The sequence below is a fragment of the Typopeltis vanoorti genome, chromosome 8 (genome assembly GCF_054136105.1).
Source record: "Typopeltis vanoorti isolate ZY-2024b chromosome 8, IOZ_Tvanoo_1.0, whole genome shotgun sequence".
Taxonomy (NCBI): domain Eukaryota; kingdom Metazoa; phylum Arthropoda; class Arachnida; order Uropygi; family Thelyphonidae; genus Typopeltis; species Typopeltis vanoorti.
The window spans coordinates 80,002,921-80,022,967 of NC_143556.1; the positions used below are offsets into that span (position 1 = coordinate 80,002,921).

A 20,047-nucleotide genomic window follows, 5' to 3' on the forward strand; every position below is an offset into this window, starting at 1 on the left:
GTAAAGCTCTTGTTAAACAAGCATGGCAAAGATACTTTTAACTCTTTGAAACAGTTTAAAATGTGTCAGTATCAAAACTAGTATCCTTTTCTGCTCAAGACACTTCTTGCTTGTACAACCTCTAGCAATATAATTTCAAATTCTCTCACATGTTTTTTCGCAGATGCTTTTCTGCTGAACTAGCCTCCAACATTCCTTCACTTTGTTTTAAGCTTATAAAATTGCAAACAGTATTGGTCGACATCCATTTATTCTCCTATTTCAAACCTACTGAACCAAATTTTCATCTCTCTCTCTTCATCTACCTCAGTTCTTTGCAACAACTTCTTTGAAGGGAGGTTGTTACAAAGAAATTTCCATAAGTTCTTTACCACACAAGCATGAAAAGGTCATGGTTTGGTGGCATCCAGGTTAAGGTTCTTGGATGCCACCAAATGAAGATTCTTTGGAGAGTAGATAAGCCATTTTGCTGCTATGCAGTTTGACCATGGTACTAGAAATCATACTTGATTTCTAGTACCATGGTCAAATTTCATTCTTCACTCAGGATACTTAAGAGAAAATTGGCAATTTTCTCTTAAGTATCCTGATATCTAATGAATGATAGAAATGAATTTGTAGTGGTCGGTTTCTGAGGATGAGAGTGAATTGTGACTTATTGTATTTGTCACTTGTTGAAGAATTAAATCCATTGGCCAAGAAAGTGTTGTGTAGTTTATCACATGTGTATATATATATATATATATATATATATATATAAAAGTCATGGATGACAAAAATTGTTTGCAGATGCCTTAATCAACTGTTATGTAAGTGAAATTGAAAGCTGTTATGTGAAAGAAAATGTAGAATTTAAAATTTTATTAATTCTAGATAATGCTCCAGGTCATCCATCTTACATCGGTGATCTTCAGCCCAAGTTCAAGGTCACATTTCTCCCTCCAAACACTGCTTCATTGATCTAACCGATGGATCAGGATTCTTGAAGTGTTTAAGGCTTATAATCTACGGAGGTCTTTTTCATAAGACATTTCTGCCACTGAAGGAAATGACTAGACCCTTGCAATTCTGGAAAGTATTCAATATTTATCATGCTATTAAAAATATTTCTGAGGCTTGGGACGAAGTGACCTCTAAATGCATCAGTGGCATATGGAAAAAAAGACATTAAAAAGGTTTGCGCACGATTTTGGACGTGCGCAAACGGACGTGACTGTGGAGTAAGATTTGTGTGATTATAAAAGGTTTAAAAATTAAAATGACAGTATACTTATCTCCTCCACATCCCAAGACCCAAGGATGTGGAGGAGACTCATCATCAACAGTGACCCCACTTAAGTGGGAGAAGCTGCAGAAGATGTATACTTATTATGGTTAAGTCCCTAACTCCTATTGCTTTAATGTATCGACTTATGTCCTGCCAGATGGAATGGAACCCTGACGTAAGTCGAGGGATGATTGTGTGTATATGTGTATGTATGTATATATATGTGTGTGTGTGTGTATATATATATATATTTGCTTAAAGTTTATAAGATAGATCACTGGAATAAGTTGATAATATTTATTTATTTACACTCGAATAACTCCTGTGCAATTGGGATGAAATGTCATGTGACTACTAAATAAATATTATCAACTTATTCCTGTTGATAAACTTAAGGACAGGAATATTGTTCCTGTTAAGTTTGTAAACTTAACAACAGGAAGCCTTATAAACTTCAATCAGATCATTAACTGGCAAAGTTTATTTACACGCACACACACACAAAAATTTAAAAACTTTTGTTGAAGTTTTTAAGATTCTGTATTTTTGTGTTGGGTATTGTGATTGTTGATGGACATATTTGCTTGTATGGATTTGCACACTGTAAATGACAGTAAACATTGCAAGTGAATGTGGAAGGGATTCTTTTCTGTGATTTCTCTGGATGTTATATATTTAAACATATTCATTTTCAAGATGGTTGGGAGCACGAGGCCAAATTGCAAATGTTATTAGCATAATGCAGACAAATGGAGGCTCCATATATATCACTACTGTTTGAGGCTTGGTTCTTGCCCATAAAAATATTGGAAAGGGATGGAGATGAGAGAGAGAGAGGACTGTTATTCTTTGTTGCTAGTATACATTTTTCTCTTGCACATGAAAGGTTGCTTGAATTAACAGGAAATTTAAACTGGTCAAATATATCAGGAGGCAAATGTTTTCACTACAATCAAGAGTCTCTTTAAAATAGAACATTAATGCGCATTAAGAAATAAGTATTATTTTAAATAAATTTTCTGAGTTTATATTTTTAAGTAAATATTTAAAAAATATTTGCAGAATTGCAGTATCTCTCAAGTAAAAAAAAAAATGATTGGAGACATTGCAATTTCTATAGATTACTACTGTATTCTAATGAATTTTTTTTTATAATAATCCCACTCATGAAAAGTTAAACTATAGTATATGTTAGTGCCATTGGTGGAAGGTTAGATAATCCAGGAGTATGACAAGTCATACTCCTGAATTAGGAAAAGGGATTATGGATGCCTCCACAAGTAGGGTGGCAGTCTCACTCAGTGGGTTGAAAATCATTTAATTTTATATACAGTCTATCAAGGTCTCTTTTTCATTTAAACAGTTTGTGTTTAGCTTGATGCAAACACTAGTTTGTGTTGTATAATGTCTTATTGCGTTAAAATGAGTTTTACTGTAAAATTTAATGATTTAACAGTGACCTTTATATATAGAGTTCAGAAGACAACTAGATTAGCTTATTACTTAATGCAAATTCAATGAAATGCATATATTGATAGAGACTTAAAAACAACTCTGAGCGTTAATAAACATTTTCTCTATCATATCACTTTAAATTGTGATAGCATGAAGAGACGTTTGTGTAATTCAATTAAATTTGGTCATGATGTGTGGTTAGTAACCATTGGATTATATTAGTATTGCATGGTTGATTGCCTCAAATATAGTGCTTTTTGTTTTAATAGTTGGTTCATGAGCATGAACCAGCTATTAAAACAGAGTATGTAAAATGTAGTTGCTTATCATACAAGCTACAATCTAAATTATAATATAGAAATCTGAAAATTCAAACCTGTTCTCCAAAGATTAAACCTGAAACCTTTTTCCAAGCCACTTTACACCTCATTAAATGAGTGTGGTTAAAATTCATCTATTATATTTTGTGCTTGCAAAGCATTATAGATGGAAATGTTTGAATACTTAGCTCTTATTATGCAAATTAGTGACTACAGGATAATTGTAATGGGATAATAAAATAAAAACTGCTTCTGGTTATTTGCCATATAAAGGTTTAAAAGAACACTTGTGCTATCACTCTTGACATTTCCCTGCAAATAATGCATACTAGTTCACAAACCACATATAGTTAAGTAAAGTAAAGTACTCAGTTTACTTTTTTTTCACTTTTGTGCCTCTCATGGATCATGATTAGAGGGACGATGAGTCATGACTGTCCGACTTCCTAGACACAGATGGCCCCAACATTGTAATAAAAATATAATACTAAATGATTAAACTACAGCCTAAAATTTAAATAATTAAACAAAGAACAGAATATAAAATACAACAAGAAAAAGCAAATTTTGTTAACACTCATTAAGAACTACAAGAACTGACAAATATGCACTCTGATCTAGACAATAGGACACCAGAAGGTTAAGTCTTGATTGGTCCTATTCCCACCCTTGATGGCCACTCCTCTCCTGCTCTGCACTCACTTTTAACAAGTGCCTTCTTTTCTCTCCTGGTTGCTCTTAGTTTTTCTAGATGTTTGTGGTCCATCTTGCACTCTTCTTTTTATTAATATTTTCAAATATCTATCATCATACTCCCAAAACGTGTTATCAAGTGCATCTGGACAAGAGACTAAAAAACAACATAAAGCATAGAAGATTTAGAAGAGCTAGCTGAATAACTGTTCAAAGAAGCACAGAGGAAAGTGAAGTTAGTTCTGCAATGCTGGTTAGGACACTAACAGTGAAATCAATGCAAGTGGCTATTGCTCTTATTAATAAGGGATGCGAGATTTTCTGTAGCAATGACCCCCAGTTCGGAGCATAGCTCAACCATTAAGAGAGGAATTGAGACAGTTCTACAGCCATACTATAACTTATCAGAAAAGAAGAAAACCAAATAGACATCTGTTCTATCATTTCTAAAGCAGTAAAATTTTCTTTTTTTCCCGAAACGTTATACAATTTTTAATACCTAAATTTCATAAAATAAAACATTTTTAAAGTATTTTGTGTTCATTACTGAAAATCTTGAAACAGAACTTAATATATTTATATATGTTCCCATTGTATTTTTGCTTCATTCTATGCTGGAAATCTCAGGAACGTAACTTTTGTGTGAACAAAGTCATACCTGTATTTTATAGAAGTGATACCATCAGCTAAAAATGAGTGGCAAAGTTAGTTTAGTTCTGTGGTAAGCTGTGTTATTGAAATAGAGAACCCTGACTTTGCATGTTAGTGTTTTCAGGATAGTTAGGAGCAGGGTTCAACAAATACTCTTGCCTGGTGCAAGTAGATTTTGTGAGTTGGCAAGTAGCTGCAGACTGGACAGACTAGAATATTTTTTATTTTTAATGGACAATTAATTTTTTTAAAAAGAATCATTTTAATTATTAAAAAACACAGATACAGCACCACTGATCAGTTTATGTAACTCCTAATTCTTATTGAGACATATTCAAAAAAAAAAAAAAAAAAAAAAAAGAGACCATCTTGGTCAAGTACATTTTAGCATGACAAGTAAGATTTTGAATAGTTTGTCTAGCCCAACTCATGAGTATATAAAGTATCCTGCATGAACTTGATCATTAACATCTATCTAAGAGAATATAAGAAATGCATTTACTACCATTTTTATGGGAAGCTGTGACTGGCAGTCCATGTTTTAGATATATGTTATACAGGATCATAGAGAAAAATACTGCAGTGCCATGCAGAAGTTGTTTCAAGTTGGAGAAACTGTTTTTTGAGTCTACAGTGACAATGAAGTGCTTCCTTCCCAAACCATAACTATGGCTGAATTAATTTATCAAATTTTGGGAAGCAATAAATTTAATACTAGTTCTGACCTAAATAAGAGGATGGCTGACTGACAGATATCAAAAAGTGGTATATAGGTGATGTGTCTGAAAAATTTAAGGCAACCAGTGGTGTACTACAAAAATCAATCCTTGGTTCACTGTTATTCAATCTGTACATTGATGACATTGGGAAGAATTTGAGAGGTGACATACAACTAGTTACTGATGATACAAAGATAGGTAAGGTAATCAAGAATGCAGCTGATATGTAATATTTGCAGAATGATTTGAATAGGCTGGAATTGTGGGCATGGAAAATGGATGTCCAGTAAATGTAAAGTCATGCACTTTAGTGTGATTAGATATCCAATGTCATGTTATATTGGTGGGATTATGCTAGAAGAAACTGATCAGGCTAGGGATTTTGTAATTAGTATATAGGAAGTTGAAGTTCAGGGGCCGTGTAGCAAAGATTGCAGATATAACTCAAAAGGTAATTGCAATGTTGAAATGAACTGTGACATGTAAAGATAAGGATGTCATTTTGCTTCTTAACAAAGCCTTAATGAGACCTCACTTGAACTTGTGTACAGGTTTCTGCTGTGATTCTGATACAGTGGAGAGAGAGAGAGAGCAAAGGAGAGTGTTAAAAATGATATCAGAATCTTGGAATACTGATTATGAAGACAGATTGGGAATTTGCAGACTGGAGAAAGAGGTGTGATATGATTGAGACTTACAAACTTCTCAAAGGGTCATACAGGATTTCAGTTGATGGAATTTTTTATTTTATGCAGGGTGGGGAAAGGACAAGAAGCCATCCTTGGAAGCTGAGAATGAATACCACCTAAGAAGAGGTGAGAACTAGATTTTTGTCTCATAGATTGGTGCACGATTAGAATGGATTGCCATTGGAATTTTTTGTGTGCAAGCAGTGTGAATAAATTCAAGAGCAAGTATGATAACTGGTGCATGTAATATGTGGACTCCCTCGATGGGTTCCTGACTCCCTGGAGGTCTCTGTTAATAATAATAATAAGTTCTTTTTATCCAATAAAATAGGATGCTAGGTCTTTTGTACTTTAAGATTTTGAATTGTTTTTATTCCTGTTTGCCTGTGCACTGTGGCAAATTCATGTTAGTCTTGATGGAGTGAAACAGCAGTAAGAAAGGATTAAAAATGTTAATTCTTCCATTATTTCATCTCAGTCACTGTAACATCCAGGGATTACAATATGAGACGTGTCACACACACACAAACAACACAAAACTAAGTGAAACATATGGATGAAATCACAGAGTCCTAACTAGATGAGGTGACCTGGGATGTGAACTATACACTTCATAGAAACAATTAGAAAAAGAACACCATGCTCAATCACAGTAAATTTAGAAGAGAGACTATTTTTGGAATCTGCAGCTGCTCTCAAAAATCAACCCAATCTAAATAAATATGGTTGCATAAATCTTTCTAAAATATGGGAAATAGTAATACTTCGAGATTCCAGTTTGCATCCTAGGCCACAAGTAGGTGCCCAACCTAATTAGGACTCTACTTTTTCATTTAGTTTTGTGTTGCCTTTTTGTGTTACTAGTCTCATCTTATAATCCCTGATAATGTCTCAGTGACTGAGATGAAATATTGGAAGAATTAAATAATATTTTTAATCCTTTCTTAGCTGTTTCACTCCATTAAGCCTCTAACATGAGTTTCTCCCAGTACTTAAGCTTTGACACATGGACTGTGACAAGTTCATTGTGTGCCGATGTCTGGTTTGAAATGTCAGCAGCTTAATTTATCATTTTGTGGGGTAGTGTTTAATAGCCCAACTTAAGATGAATTTTTGTTTAGAAAATTTAAATAAAAACATTTAGTAACCAATATTTAGAAGTGGTCAAAAACTTTTCCTTATTAAGGAAACTGAAGTTCGTTATGTACCAACATATGACAAAAACCTGTAATTACTATTGCATAAGTCCGTTGTACTGAAGTTGGCTCCCTCTCCTTAGCTATTATTCCTTATATCAGAGAATATTAAACTTCAGGTTTCCTCGTGGGATGCTTAAGGGTTAAAGCTATATAACTGAGAGATCTCAGCATAGCCTTTAAAGGAATTTCAGAGAACCCACTAGGTCTTCTGACTTAATCCTGACCTTCTCGTGGTGCACCCTGTTAGGTATCTATTTGGATACTGAACGAATGAGGATGGGCTGGCAATCTGGGATTTAGGTGACCAAATGGAATTCTTATTGGCTTAAAAAACAAATAAAATGATGGTACAACATGGTAGAATGTCATGGTGGCTGGAGCATTGCATGGTCAAACAAGGTTCCTGTTGTTTTCACCAGGGAATCAGGGCAAACAGCAAAAAGTCAGCTACTGGACCAAATCCTGAAACACACCCCAACTCAATATCACCAGACTTCAAGATCAGTACTATCAACATAAGTAGCCTGAATGTCAAAGAAATGGAGCTGGCTGAGGAATTAGATAAGTACCAGATTGACATAATAGGAGTGACCGAAACAAAATATAAGACAAAAACTGCTGAGATCTTTCTAAGCAATAAATACAATTCTTGAATGACAGTCAGTCTCAAGTAGAGTAATGTGGGCAAATATGAGAATGGGGAACTGGACAATGAGACTTATTTGTGCCTATGATCCTACAGAAGGTTCTACTAAGGTAGAAGTGAAGGAAATTTTAGAGGCTTTAGAGAAAGCAACTGATACATTGAAAAAGGAAAAGTTGGTCCTTGTTAGGGATCTAAATAGCAGAGTAGGAAATGATTGTCAGACATATGAAAATATTTTGGGAAAGTTTGAAGAAAAGAGCAAAGCTAATAATAATGGCAAATACCTGTTGGATTTCTGCTCAGGACATGGACTGGTTATTACTAACACAATGTTCCAACATAATGTGCACAAATTCACATGGAGAGAAGATGCAAGGAGTAAGAAAAGTCTCATTGATTATGTTATTGTTGATAGTGATGTCTTCTCACTGGTACAGGACGCTAGGGTGTACAGAGGATTTCAAATTGGAAGTGAACACTGTTTAGTCTTGAGCAGGATAAAATTGAATTTCATATTGAAAAGAAGAACATGTAAGAAAGTTTTAAAGCGAATAAAAGTTGATTAGCTCTCAGATGTGAACTGTAGACTAAGATACACAAACATTATTCAAGAAAAAATGAAAGAGTTTGAGAACAGAAACCCAACCTTGGAAACTCAGTGGCAAACCCTGAAGAAACATTGATTGATTCAGCCAGAGAGGCATGTGGTGAGGTTTTCTGCAAGGATAGAAAGATCAGAACTGCATGGTGGACACAGGAATTTATAGAGGTAGTGAAGGAAAGGAAGATAGCATATTGAAAGTTCCTGGCAAATAAGTCAGCTTGTGCTCTTAGAGAATACAGAGACAAATGTAAGAAAGCTAAATGCTGTGGAAAACTAGCAAAACAAAAGTCATGCGAAGACTTTGGCAAGAACATGGAAAATAAATTTCAGGATGGTGGCAAAATATTCTGGAGGCTGTTGAAAAAGCTCAGAAATGGAGTAAAGAGTGCTGTAAACGGTATTAGAGATGGAATGGAAAAAAAGATATCCTTTATGTATGGAGTAATTACTTTGAAAAATTGCTAAATGAAACAAGCAGTGACAGCGCAGTGGTTAAAAAAAAAAAAAAAAAAAAACTCAACAGACATGCAATCACAAATACATAACCATACTTGAAGTAGAAAAATCCTGAAAGTATAGAGGTATAAAAGTTTTGCAGTGGCTGCACTGCACTGCATGGTTCAGAAGGCCTGAACAGAGGGACTAATCCCAAATGATTGGAGTAGAGCTCTTATAGTACCCATATACAAAAAGGGGAAATTAAACTGAATGTGAGAATTACAGATGTATTTCACTACTGAGTGTTCCTGGTAAAGTTTATGCAAGTATACTTGAGAAAGAATGTGGAGGGGAAGCTTGGTGAAGAGCAAGCTGGATTCAGGCCAAACAGCAGCTGTCTGGATCCGATTTTCACTTTACAACAAATAGTTGAAAAATCATTGGAATATAACAGATCTGTGTTTAAGTTTCGTAGACCTGCATATGACAAGGTGCCAAGAAAAAAGCTAATTCAAAATGTTACAGTTAAATGGTGTCAATGGGGCATTATATCTAGCAATACTTAAGTCTTTATTTGAGTTGTAAATCAGCAGTTAGAATTGAAGGAAGATGGTTTGATATTCAATCTGGCCTCAGACAAGGATGTATGTTATCCCCTCTGTTATTCATTAACTATATGGATCACATTATGAAGGAAAGTGGTATTAAACATGATATCAAAATTGGAGATTTTGATATTAATTTTAGCTTTTTACTTTATGCATATGATGTTTTACTTTAAGTAAATCCATTACAACTCTACAAGATTCCCTGACTAAATTGAATAACTTGTAATAAATTTGATATGAAAATCAGCAATAACAAGACAAAGACAATGAAAATTGACATGAACATTGAAAATATCAACTGCATTGTGAATGGAGAACCTATAGAACAAGTAAAACATTTCATATACTTCAGGCATAATTTTTAGTGAATATGGTAAATGAAATATGGAAATAGCTGTTCACGAATAAATTAAATATGGAAATAGCTGTAATTAAGACGGTGTTCAAACCAATTTTAACTTATGAATCTGACAGCTGGATTAGAAATAAAGCACTTGACTAAAGACGAAACCACAATTCTGAGTATGATTAAGGATATGAACAGATGGCTTCAGTGACAATATCATTAACAATGAGGATATTAGGAAAGAACTTGACATTGTTAGCATCCAGGAATGTTTTAGCAGAGCTAATCTCAGGTAGTATGGTCACTTAAACAGAATGGGAGAGGAAAGATTAGAAAACAAGTGTTCTCTGAAAGGTTGGCAAGAAAAAGATCCAGAAGAAGACCATGGTGGATTGATACAGTAAAAAGTGCCTTAGAAGACAGAAATATGAGATCTGATAAAATGTTGGAGATTTGACAGATAACAGATAGATTTGGAGGAAAATTGTTGATAGGAAGTTAGTAATGATGTAAGTTCTACATATAATAACAGGGTTTTCTGAAAAGTTCTCGGCCTTGACCATAGATAACAACACTCGGCTAGATGTTTTTTCTAAGTTGGTACATCTGTCATAAGCATCCATGTGAAATTGCAAGTCATTCTATCAAGTAGTTTGTTTTATACAGCTGTCTGAAGCAAAAGTGTTGTCTGTATCCCTTGAAATGGATAAAATTGAGTAACAGCAGTTATAAAATTCTATGCAAAAGAAGGTTTAATGCTAAAAGAAATTCATCCGAAGTCCATAAAGTTTATGGGCACTCTTTTCCTTCATTTTTGACAATTAAGAAATGGGCTGCCGAGTTTAAGTGTGGCCGTACCAGCCTTGAAAGTGATCCACATGAAGGACGTCCAAAAAGTGTAACAACACCAGCAATCATTGATCAAGTGCATGATATGGTATTGGATGACGGTGAGTAAAAGTGCGTGAAATTGTTGAGACTATGCATTTCAAAAGAATGTGTCGGATATATTTTGCATGAAGAATTGTCAATGAAAACGCTTTGTGCAAGATGGGTGCCACACTCGCATGAAAGTCTAAACAGTGCTTGGAGCATTTTAAGAAGAATAATACTGATTTTGTGCATCGATTTATTACTATGGATGAGACTTAGATTCACCATTACACACCAGAATCCAAACAGCAATCAAAATAGTGGACAGAAGCCAGCTGTTCAGCACCAAAGTCTTCTCATTGATGTTTTGGGATGCTAAAGGCATTTTGTTTATTATCTTGAAATGAGTAAAACAATAACCAGGGAATATTATTCTGATCTTTTAATCAGACTAGATGAAAAAATTCATGAGAAAAGATCTGGTTTGCAGAAGAAAAAAAATCATCTTTCATCAAGACAATGTACCTGCCCACAAAGGTGTTTTGGCAATAGGAAAATTAAGGGATTTGCACTATGAATTGTTGGAACATCCACCCTATTCCCCAGATTTGGCTCCCTCTGACTTCTATCTCTTCCCAAAACTAAAACTCTTTCTCGCTTGTCAGCGTTTTTCTTCAAATCAAAAGGTGATAGCAGCTGTAGAGGGGTATTTTGCAGATCTTACTGAGAACCACTACAGGGACCAGATAATGGCGCTGGAGCATCGCTGGAATAAATGTATTAGTCTTAAGGGAGATTACGTTAACAAATAATTTTGAAATTATAAATTCAGTTTTTCATTGTTAGGCCGAGAACTTTTCAGACCACCCTTGTACTATCATAATATCATGTACACCCCTTGAGGGTACATGTCAGAAATTTGATAATGGTGATGTTGATGAAGTTTCCTCATATATAAAAACTTGTTTTGGTTGTGTACACTTGGAATTAAGCAAGAGCTAAAAAGTGTCCCTTTTAGCTCTTAGTTTATTAAATATACTGTTGTACACCACGTGATAATAATCCGAAGATATGTTTTTGAAGGAGGTGCAGTAGAACATTTGATCGCTTTTGCCAACTTCAGCTTTTATCTCGCTACCAAAAAGGGTTCAGATAGACATGAAGTGATCATGTAGTTAGCATACACATAAAATAAAATGAAGGGCAGTACTCTGTTGGTCTCTCTTAGGGATTGCTCATTCATTTATACCAAAAGTACGTTGTGCTAAAGGTAGCCTAAGCCGGTATCTCTCATTAGTGTGTATAAAACTTCAACTTTCTCAAATTAAACAGTATTTTGGTTGAGTTTGCTTTGGTAGCAAATAGAAATCTAACATTAGATTTCTAAATAGTAATAATTATCTCAAAGCAAGTAGGAGTCTAAATTTCAGCTAGAATATATTTTAATTTACATCATTGTGTTGGCAGTTAGAAATAGCTCAATTTTTAAAACTAGAATTTTTCAGTGTTGAGATATTTAAAATTTTTGAGACATTTGGACATAAGATATAATGCAGTTAATTTCTTACTTAATAATTTTGCATTATTAAGTAATATCTCAAACTGTAAAATGAGAGCTTTGTCATTTGGCAACAATGCCCTTTGAAAATACCTAGGTTAAATCTCATCAATGAACCTTTATAAAGCCTTTTTGGCTGACAGTGAATTAACTAGTCTCATATGGAGGTGCAGGATTTCCAGTCTTAAATTTTGGTTTTTCTTTTCACAATATAGACACTAAATATAGACGCCAGAGAATACTGAGATATACAGAAATATAGCTGGCTTTCTTGATAGGGTTTCACCTCTGTCATAGCATTAATTAGATTGCCATGAAACCAAATCACTATTTTAAAGTTAAAGTTGGTCCTGATAATCCTTGTTTGCTCTGGATCTAGTGAATCAAACTTTCTTCCTGAAGTTTCTCTTCTAAAGTATGCTTGCATAAATCTTACCTCGAACTCAAAGTAATTTTTCTGTAATTCTCGCATTGTTTTCTCCTTTTTATAGATAAGTGCAAGAGTAGTAGTCTAGTTATCTGTAATTTGACTTCTGAATTATGCAGTGCAAAACTTTTATTACTTCATATTCTGGGCATTTCTGGATGGATATTATCTACTCAAATATTTCAGATTATGACCTTTCTGCCTCCATTATGGAAATGTTTGCATCTATCTGGATATTTTCTGCTACTGTGGGGATATTGCCATTTTATATGTAAGGTTTGGTTCTTGTTTGTAAATGCTTTTGCATTTTTGCTAATATGAGTGTACAATTCATCTCTGAAAGCAGCTTGATTTTGATTCTTTTTAAACATTTATATATATATTTTCAATGTGATACTACTTTTTAATCTGTACAAAACTGAATGACATTCATGTTGTAATAGGTCTACGGTATGATAAGAACACAGATGGTTAAGAAAATAACTATTTATTAACTTAAAAGCTAATATTTCGCTGGTATTATATCCAGCATCTTACCAGCAAAATATTAGCTTTTAAGTTAATAAATAGTTATTTTCTTAACCATCTGTGTTCTTATCATACCGTGAAACCTATTACAACATGTCTGACGAACACATAAGCCTATCCACGTGTATGAATGACATTCATTTCTTATCTCTGCTATCCACTTGTATCTTAACCAGTCAGAAGATATAACTATCAAAGCAATATAATTCAGACTCATGTTTCTTGTGTATTTTCACTGTGTGAATTTAATATCTTGATGTTGGAACTTAGTGTTGGTAAAGGCTAGTCCATATTCTGAGCAGAAATCGAGCAGTATTTACTACTAGTAACTTTGCCCCAAGGTTGCTGAAAACATTTCTTTATATCTGAGATTTAGATTCTATCTTTCTGAAAAAATTTTTCACGTATCCGCTAAATACAAATCAATATAACATTGCAAGGCTTATTTTCTTAAGGAGTCCCTAATACGAAAGCACTGTTTTTTTTTTTCCTGTGATTTAGTGAATAACAATATTCTAATATAAATTATATATATTCAGACATACCTTGGGATAGACCTGGAGTATTTTGTTCTTGTTAACCTTAAAATTTACTTGGAACGTAAACTGAGATGATTGTTGATAAGTATAAAATTATAAAACTGAACACTCTATAAGAATAAATTATAAGAGAATTAAAACTGAACTGTAAAATAAAATAAAGATTAAAAATACATTGTAAATTTAAAACCAGAAACGAATAAATAACATGGCAACATAATAGAACCTATATGAGTTGCCAAAAGGTGTCTCTCCTTATTATTAAATTACTCTGGATTTAGAGAAAGATGTTGGAAGTTTTTTTCCTACTTGGTTAGACTATAATAAATTTAGTTTAATCCTTTATCCAAGTGTAAGCAAATCATATAGGTAACTATGATCTCTCCATTGATTCCACTTTAGTATCACCACCTCTGGGTCTGGCTGCCACTGACGAAACTTCAATAAAGGTTGAAATCAGTCTGGGTAGTGGCCCTTCCCTTAATGCCTAGCATTATACATGTCCTCAAGGAGATGTGCTTTGCATTATGGGAGATACTAAGACAAGTAGTGATGAGAGCTTGGTCCACCTTAACCACGAGTTGCCTCAGTCCTGAATATACTTCAGGCACAAACTTTGTTTGCTTACACTTGGATAAAGGATTAAACTAAATTTATTATAGTCTAACCAGGTGGGAAAAAACTTCCAATCTTTCTCTAAATCCAGAGTAATTTGTCTCTTAATTATGCCTAAAAGTAAAGTACTTTCCAGATCATTCTACATAGGCTAGTCTCTTTTCTCTACATTTGGAGGTCCTATATCATACACGTCAAATTGCCATTCATCCTTTTGGCATGTATGTTAAAGAGGCTATGGAAGCTATTGGCATGAATGTTGACAACATTACCTATACCAAATAAAATAGCATTCCTCCATGGCAGACTTGCACCCTATCCTGCAACCTCTCACTTTGTCAACTACAGAAATCATACACCATTGTTTGTCTACTTTCAGTTGTTTAATGCATGCAGAGCACTGTGATTTTTTCCACATCCATACTGATGGTTCAAGTATCAGAGATCTCTGTCGACTGTGCTGCTGTTTCCTAAATTACTATCTCCAACCAGATCCCACTTGATTGCAGTAATTATATAGCAGCATTGCATATCATTCAGCTTGCACTTGTACATATAAAAGAAAACTCCTACCAAAAGTGTGTAATTTATACAGTCTCTTTGAGTTCTTCATAGGCTATCTCCTCTCCGATGTATAGTCCACATCCAATGCTTGGTGACGTGTTACAACTTTTGTACAAAATAAAGGCTCTTAAATTTGATGTTCTGTTGTGTAGGATTCCTGGCCATATTGGTATTAAGGGAAATGACATTGTAGATGCAGCTGCTGGATCAGTTGATATTTTTTTTTTTTTTTTTTGTCATAATACTTGACATCCCATATATTGACTACACACAATTTATAAAATCGAAGTTAATTCCCCATTAGCAATACTTCTAACAGGAAACACTGACAGACAAATTGCATGAGATTAAGCATTGGCAGTCTAGTCAAAGTAGGAATAGAAGAGAGGAAGTTGTTCTGCATAGGTTACAGTCATCTTCCTCATTCTTATTTAATGAGGGCTGATGACCCACCAGTGTGTGAGAAATGCTACACCAATCTCACCATTAGTCATATTCTTGTGGAGTGTCTGCTCTTCACACTAGATAGGAACGATATTTTTGCTTATCTGGCTGAGCACTCAAACAGATGCTATCAGACTCGGACAAATTGCATGACTTTTTAAAATTTTTACAAGGAATTAATTTATTCAAGCACATTTGATTATAAATCTATTTATGTAGATACAGCATTATAGGTACTAAACCTTGTACATACATTTTATTTACTCATTTATCTTATAACTATTTATTAATATCTTTAATATACAGATACTTTGTACATAGATTTTATGTTATTTACTAATTTATGTCCTTATTATTTATTTATTAATACCCTTTATACCTCTGTAACCTGTGTCATGGCCAGGGCCATTTTAAGGTAACGGTGAACCCGCCAGCTGCAATGTCCCTGCTCTTTAGGTGACCCCATTCTCTTATTTTTTAAAATAGAGAAACCAAACAAATTTTCAGTGCTCGACATGGGCCGGTTAAAATATTACGTAACCCTAATATAACTTGATGCAAAGTATTTTATGAAAATGCTATACGTTGAAAAGCTTAATTTAGTTTTGTCGATTGTCATTTTCAAACTCCGGTTACAAGAAACTCGGTTAAACAAAAACTGCTATTAAACTTTGTCTTATTTCGGTGCTAAGCTATGAGTTACTCACTTTTATGGAATTAACATCGATGAGTATCTTATTATTATTATTACTGAACTTTAGGAAATGTGTAGGGGCCTCGTATTTCTTTTTCCGCCCTGGTCATGGCACATTATGACCTTTGCTTCCCTTACACTATAACATCACAAATCAATTAAACCCATCTGTGTATGTTAGGCACATGTTTGTGTTGGAGGATAACCTCCTGATGGTGGAACTGGCTGTTTTCATTGTTCATGTATGTCTAATCTTTTCATTTATTTTTTACTCCTCTGTCCTGTTTTCCACATCACTATCTTCTGGGATCCAGTGCATCCTAGCAGTCTCACATTGCTTTAGCCAAGCCAGGATCTGATGGCTAGTGGGTTTTGCCTAAAAATGTCACTCATGCTGCAGTATGTCACCTTCCTCATGGTCTGTCACAGGATTCAAGGTCTACTATGATAGCCTTGGCATTAGGTTTCTAAGAGGAGTCATTACTTGCTGGATAGTGGGTATCCATATGAGGTTCTATGGGTGAGGGGCTCTGGCACTGAGTTCTTTCTCCTTTTGAGAATCTGTTTTGTATTCTTAAGTTTATCAGGAATTCAAATTCCAACTCAGTACAGATACAATTTTGCCCTTCAAGTGACAGCAAAAATAAACCAAAAAAAAAAAAAACCCTGTAGATATTCCATCTTTCCTTGTTATTCATTCCACAGGTAAATGACCATTTGGGAAATGTCCAGTTTATCCAAAAGTGTTGGCAGATTATCAGAATCTTGGGAAAGAAAAAAAAAACACAAAAAAGAAACCCTTTCAGGAGATGTTAAAACATCCTCCCAGCAAAATTTAGAGCAGCTTTCATGCAACATCACTTGGGAATGCCAGTCATAGTAATCCCTCACAAAACTGAGCTCTTCTTGAGGAGTAATATCAATGGTCCCTGGCTTGCTACAAATGTCTATTACTCTCATATTGCAAGAATAACAAGGTTGCAAAGTCACCTACATAGAAGTTGCTGCTTACAATAGAATGAAGTTTTGATGCTACTTTTTGATCCCAAAGATGCACAGCTATCTTTGGGATATGCACCAAAAATAATATTCTGTCAGATCATCCCATGTAAATAAGCATTTTTTGTCTATGTTGGAAAACATGACACACACACACTAGTTACCCCCCCCCCCCCTGTTTTGTTTATTAAAGAGTTTGCTACAAGCTCTAGACAGCACAATAAACAATATTGCTCTGCTTGTAATTCATGAAATATCGTTCACCTTCCCCCATATTCCACCATGCAATTTTTTTTTTAAAACTATTGAGGTAAAATATCTCTCTCTCTGTCTTTTACTTGTATCTCTTTAAAACTCAGAATCGAATAATCTGATTTAAAATTGGTCTAGTGGATTCCGTTGCTGTCTATGGGTTCTTCATTGAGAATGCCATTGAAGGTTTCTGTGTTTGTGCCCATTTTCATAATTGTTGTGTTTTTATTGCTGATTTTTATACCAGATTTGTTATAGCTGGTATTCATTTTAGTTCAAGAATCTCGGAGACTTGTGCATGATATTTTTAAGAATACATCGTCTACATAAAGCAATGAGTTAAGTTTGATATCTGGTTCTGATAGTAGGTTTAATGTCACTTTCTTTCATACTGTGATCTATACAGGTAATAAGAGTCGAGATAGTATACACCCCTGTCTTCCTGTACTTCCTTTAATTCTAACTGCTGACTTATAACTTAAATGTGAACAGTGTTGCTCTGTATAGTGTTCTATTTGCCTCTTAAGCACTTACACATTGTCATATGCTTTTATATTTATTATATTTTATTATTGTATGGTTTTATCATAACTTATCCATGTATGTACATAGCATTGTTATATTCCTGCAGTTTCAAATTTACTGATCTTGACAGCACCTGTTTCGCTAGATATTATAACATGTTTAAATTACCACAAGAAATCACTTTATACACAAGATTATGTTTTATTTTTATTAGAAAATTTATATTATGTTGTCTTTTACATTATAGCATTATGTATTGTATTTTTAAACATTTATATACAGTTCCATTTTAATGTTTTTTTTTTTTTTTTTAAACTTTGATTTGGCACATCATAGCCTTATTTGAAATAATTTGCATAGAAATTCAAGAACAACCAAATTAATGTAGCACTTCTTTTATATATAGCAGCTATTCCATATGGTCTACTTTTAAGTAGACCATATGGAATAGCTACTATATGACCATAAGCTCTATATAAAAAATATTTAGAAACTTGTTCTGATTATTTGTTCTGGCCACAAATAATCATTTACAGGGCAAATACAGCAGTAGTGTTCATGATTATATTAAGAAGAGGAAATTGTTTTTTTATCATATTTAAAATGACTGTGACATTGAGAACTATTAGTGATAAGTGGTACTCAGTCTTTATTTTGAAATATTAAATAAAGTATTGTTTATTAAGAAGTAAATTGTTATAATTAATGTAAAAACTAAGCTTTATGAATTTATTTTTAAGATTATTTTAATCTTATAGTGAACGAAGTTACCATGCCTGCTAATAGACCATCTGTACATATAAAAGAGAAGAGAAGACCCCCAAAGGTAAGACCTAATTAGTTATTAGTCATTTTATGAAGACTGAATTTTAGTGCAAAAGTAATTGATTTGTAGTTAAACAATGATCTTACAGAAGCCAGTTGTTTGCTCACATTGCAGTTCTGAGGTATGGTCATGCTAACCTTTGTTTTTTTCAGAGAGATCCATCATCATATTCCAGTGATGGATCTCTCTTTGTTTTATCAGAGAGATCCATCACTGGACTATGTTATCTCGCATCATTTGTAATCATGGTTTGTTCATGTAGTTTTTCTTAACTTGAAATAACGTTTTTGAAACATTTTAGATTTTTATTAAACATTATTTTTTTTAGATTTTCTGAGAGATGGGGAACATTGTCCTCCCTACAAATGACTGCTATTTCTTCAATTCATATGAAAACACAAGAATGGAAGTAAATAATATTTAGAGCCATATATTTCCTCTTGAGCATTACAGGTCATCAGTAACAATATTAATTAATTACATGGCAGAACATGAACAATGGATTGTTTTGAAACACTGAGAGCTGCGTGATTTTATAAATAAAACAACACAAAGGTATAACTGAGGAAACGTATTGTTAGTTATAACTGGCTGTATATAAAAAAAAAAAAAATGTATGATTAGAATAAGACTCTTCCATATCTTAGATAGTGAAAAACAGGTCATTCCAATTTAACTTCAGTCAGTGAAGTAAGACTGCATGCTTTCTTTAAATAAACATTAAAATTTATAGTGACACAGATGAAGTAAGCATGTTTCAGACTATAGGATATTATGTTCTCTACTATTCCTTGTTATGCCAAGCCAGATTTCCTTTGCTGATATAAGAGTGATGGTCTTGTATTCTCTTTTCCACTGAGCATCCAGTTTGTCCAAAGTAAGAACGACAATCATAAGGAACTTGGTAAATGCCAGATCAGAGCATTTATCTTTGAAAGAAACCATGATAATTTGTTGATAGGAAGAAAAGTAGCCACTAAATTATATTTAAGAATTCTGAAAATTGTTTATGAGATGCAGAAATGTATGTGATAAGGCTCTACATATTGTTTCCTTGTTATTTGAGCTATGATCTCAGAAAAGACCACTGAGTTTCATATATTGTTGTGATGCTTAAGAGTTCTTGAGACAGAACATAGTGTGAGCATGTTGTACTAAAGTTTTGATAAATGGTGAGCAGATTGAATGTAGTATCCAGTGAAAGTAGGCTTTCAATAAACTGAATCTGAGAAATGTGGCTTGGCACAGCATGTAATAGATATGGACTGCAACATCCAGTGGTTCGAAACATGCATATTTCATCTGTATCATTATAAATTCGAATGCTTATTTAAAGAAGTGCTCAGTGAAGCTTTACTTTACCATTGGAACTACTGCCTCTCGCTATCTAAGATATGGGAGATTCTTATTTTAATCACACATCATTAAATTTTTTTAAAAATTTGCTAATAAATAATTATTAATGCAATGTTTCCTCAGTTATACTTTTGCATTGTTTTATAACATCATACAGCCCTCACTGTTTCAAATTAATCCGTTGTTCATATTCTACCTTGTAATTAACTATT

The 20,047-nt window shown here is 33.7% G+C and overlaps 1 protein-coding gene across 1 annotated transcript in view; it reads left to right on the forward strand.

The window, feature by feature from the left end:
* Positions 1–20,047, forward strand: part of larp (La related protein) — a 321,561-nt gene that overhangs the window by 23,158 nt on the left and 278,356 nt on the right. The window contains exon 2 of the mRNA XM_090396411.1: positions 18,412–18,479. Within this exon, the coding sequence (XP_090252537.1) occupies positions 18,412–18,479 (68 nt within the window). The remainder of the gene's footprint in view (positions 1–18,411; positions 18,480–20,047) is intronic.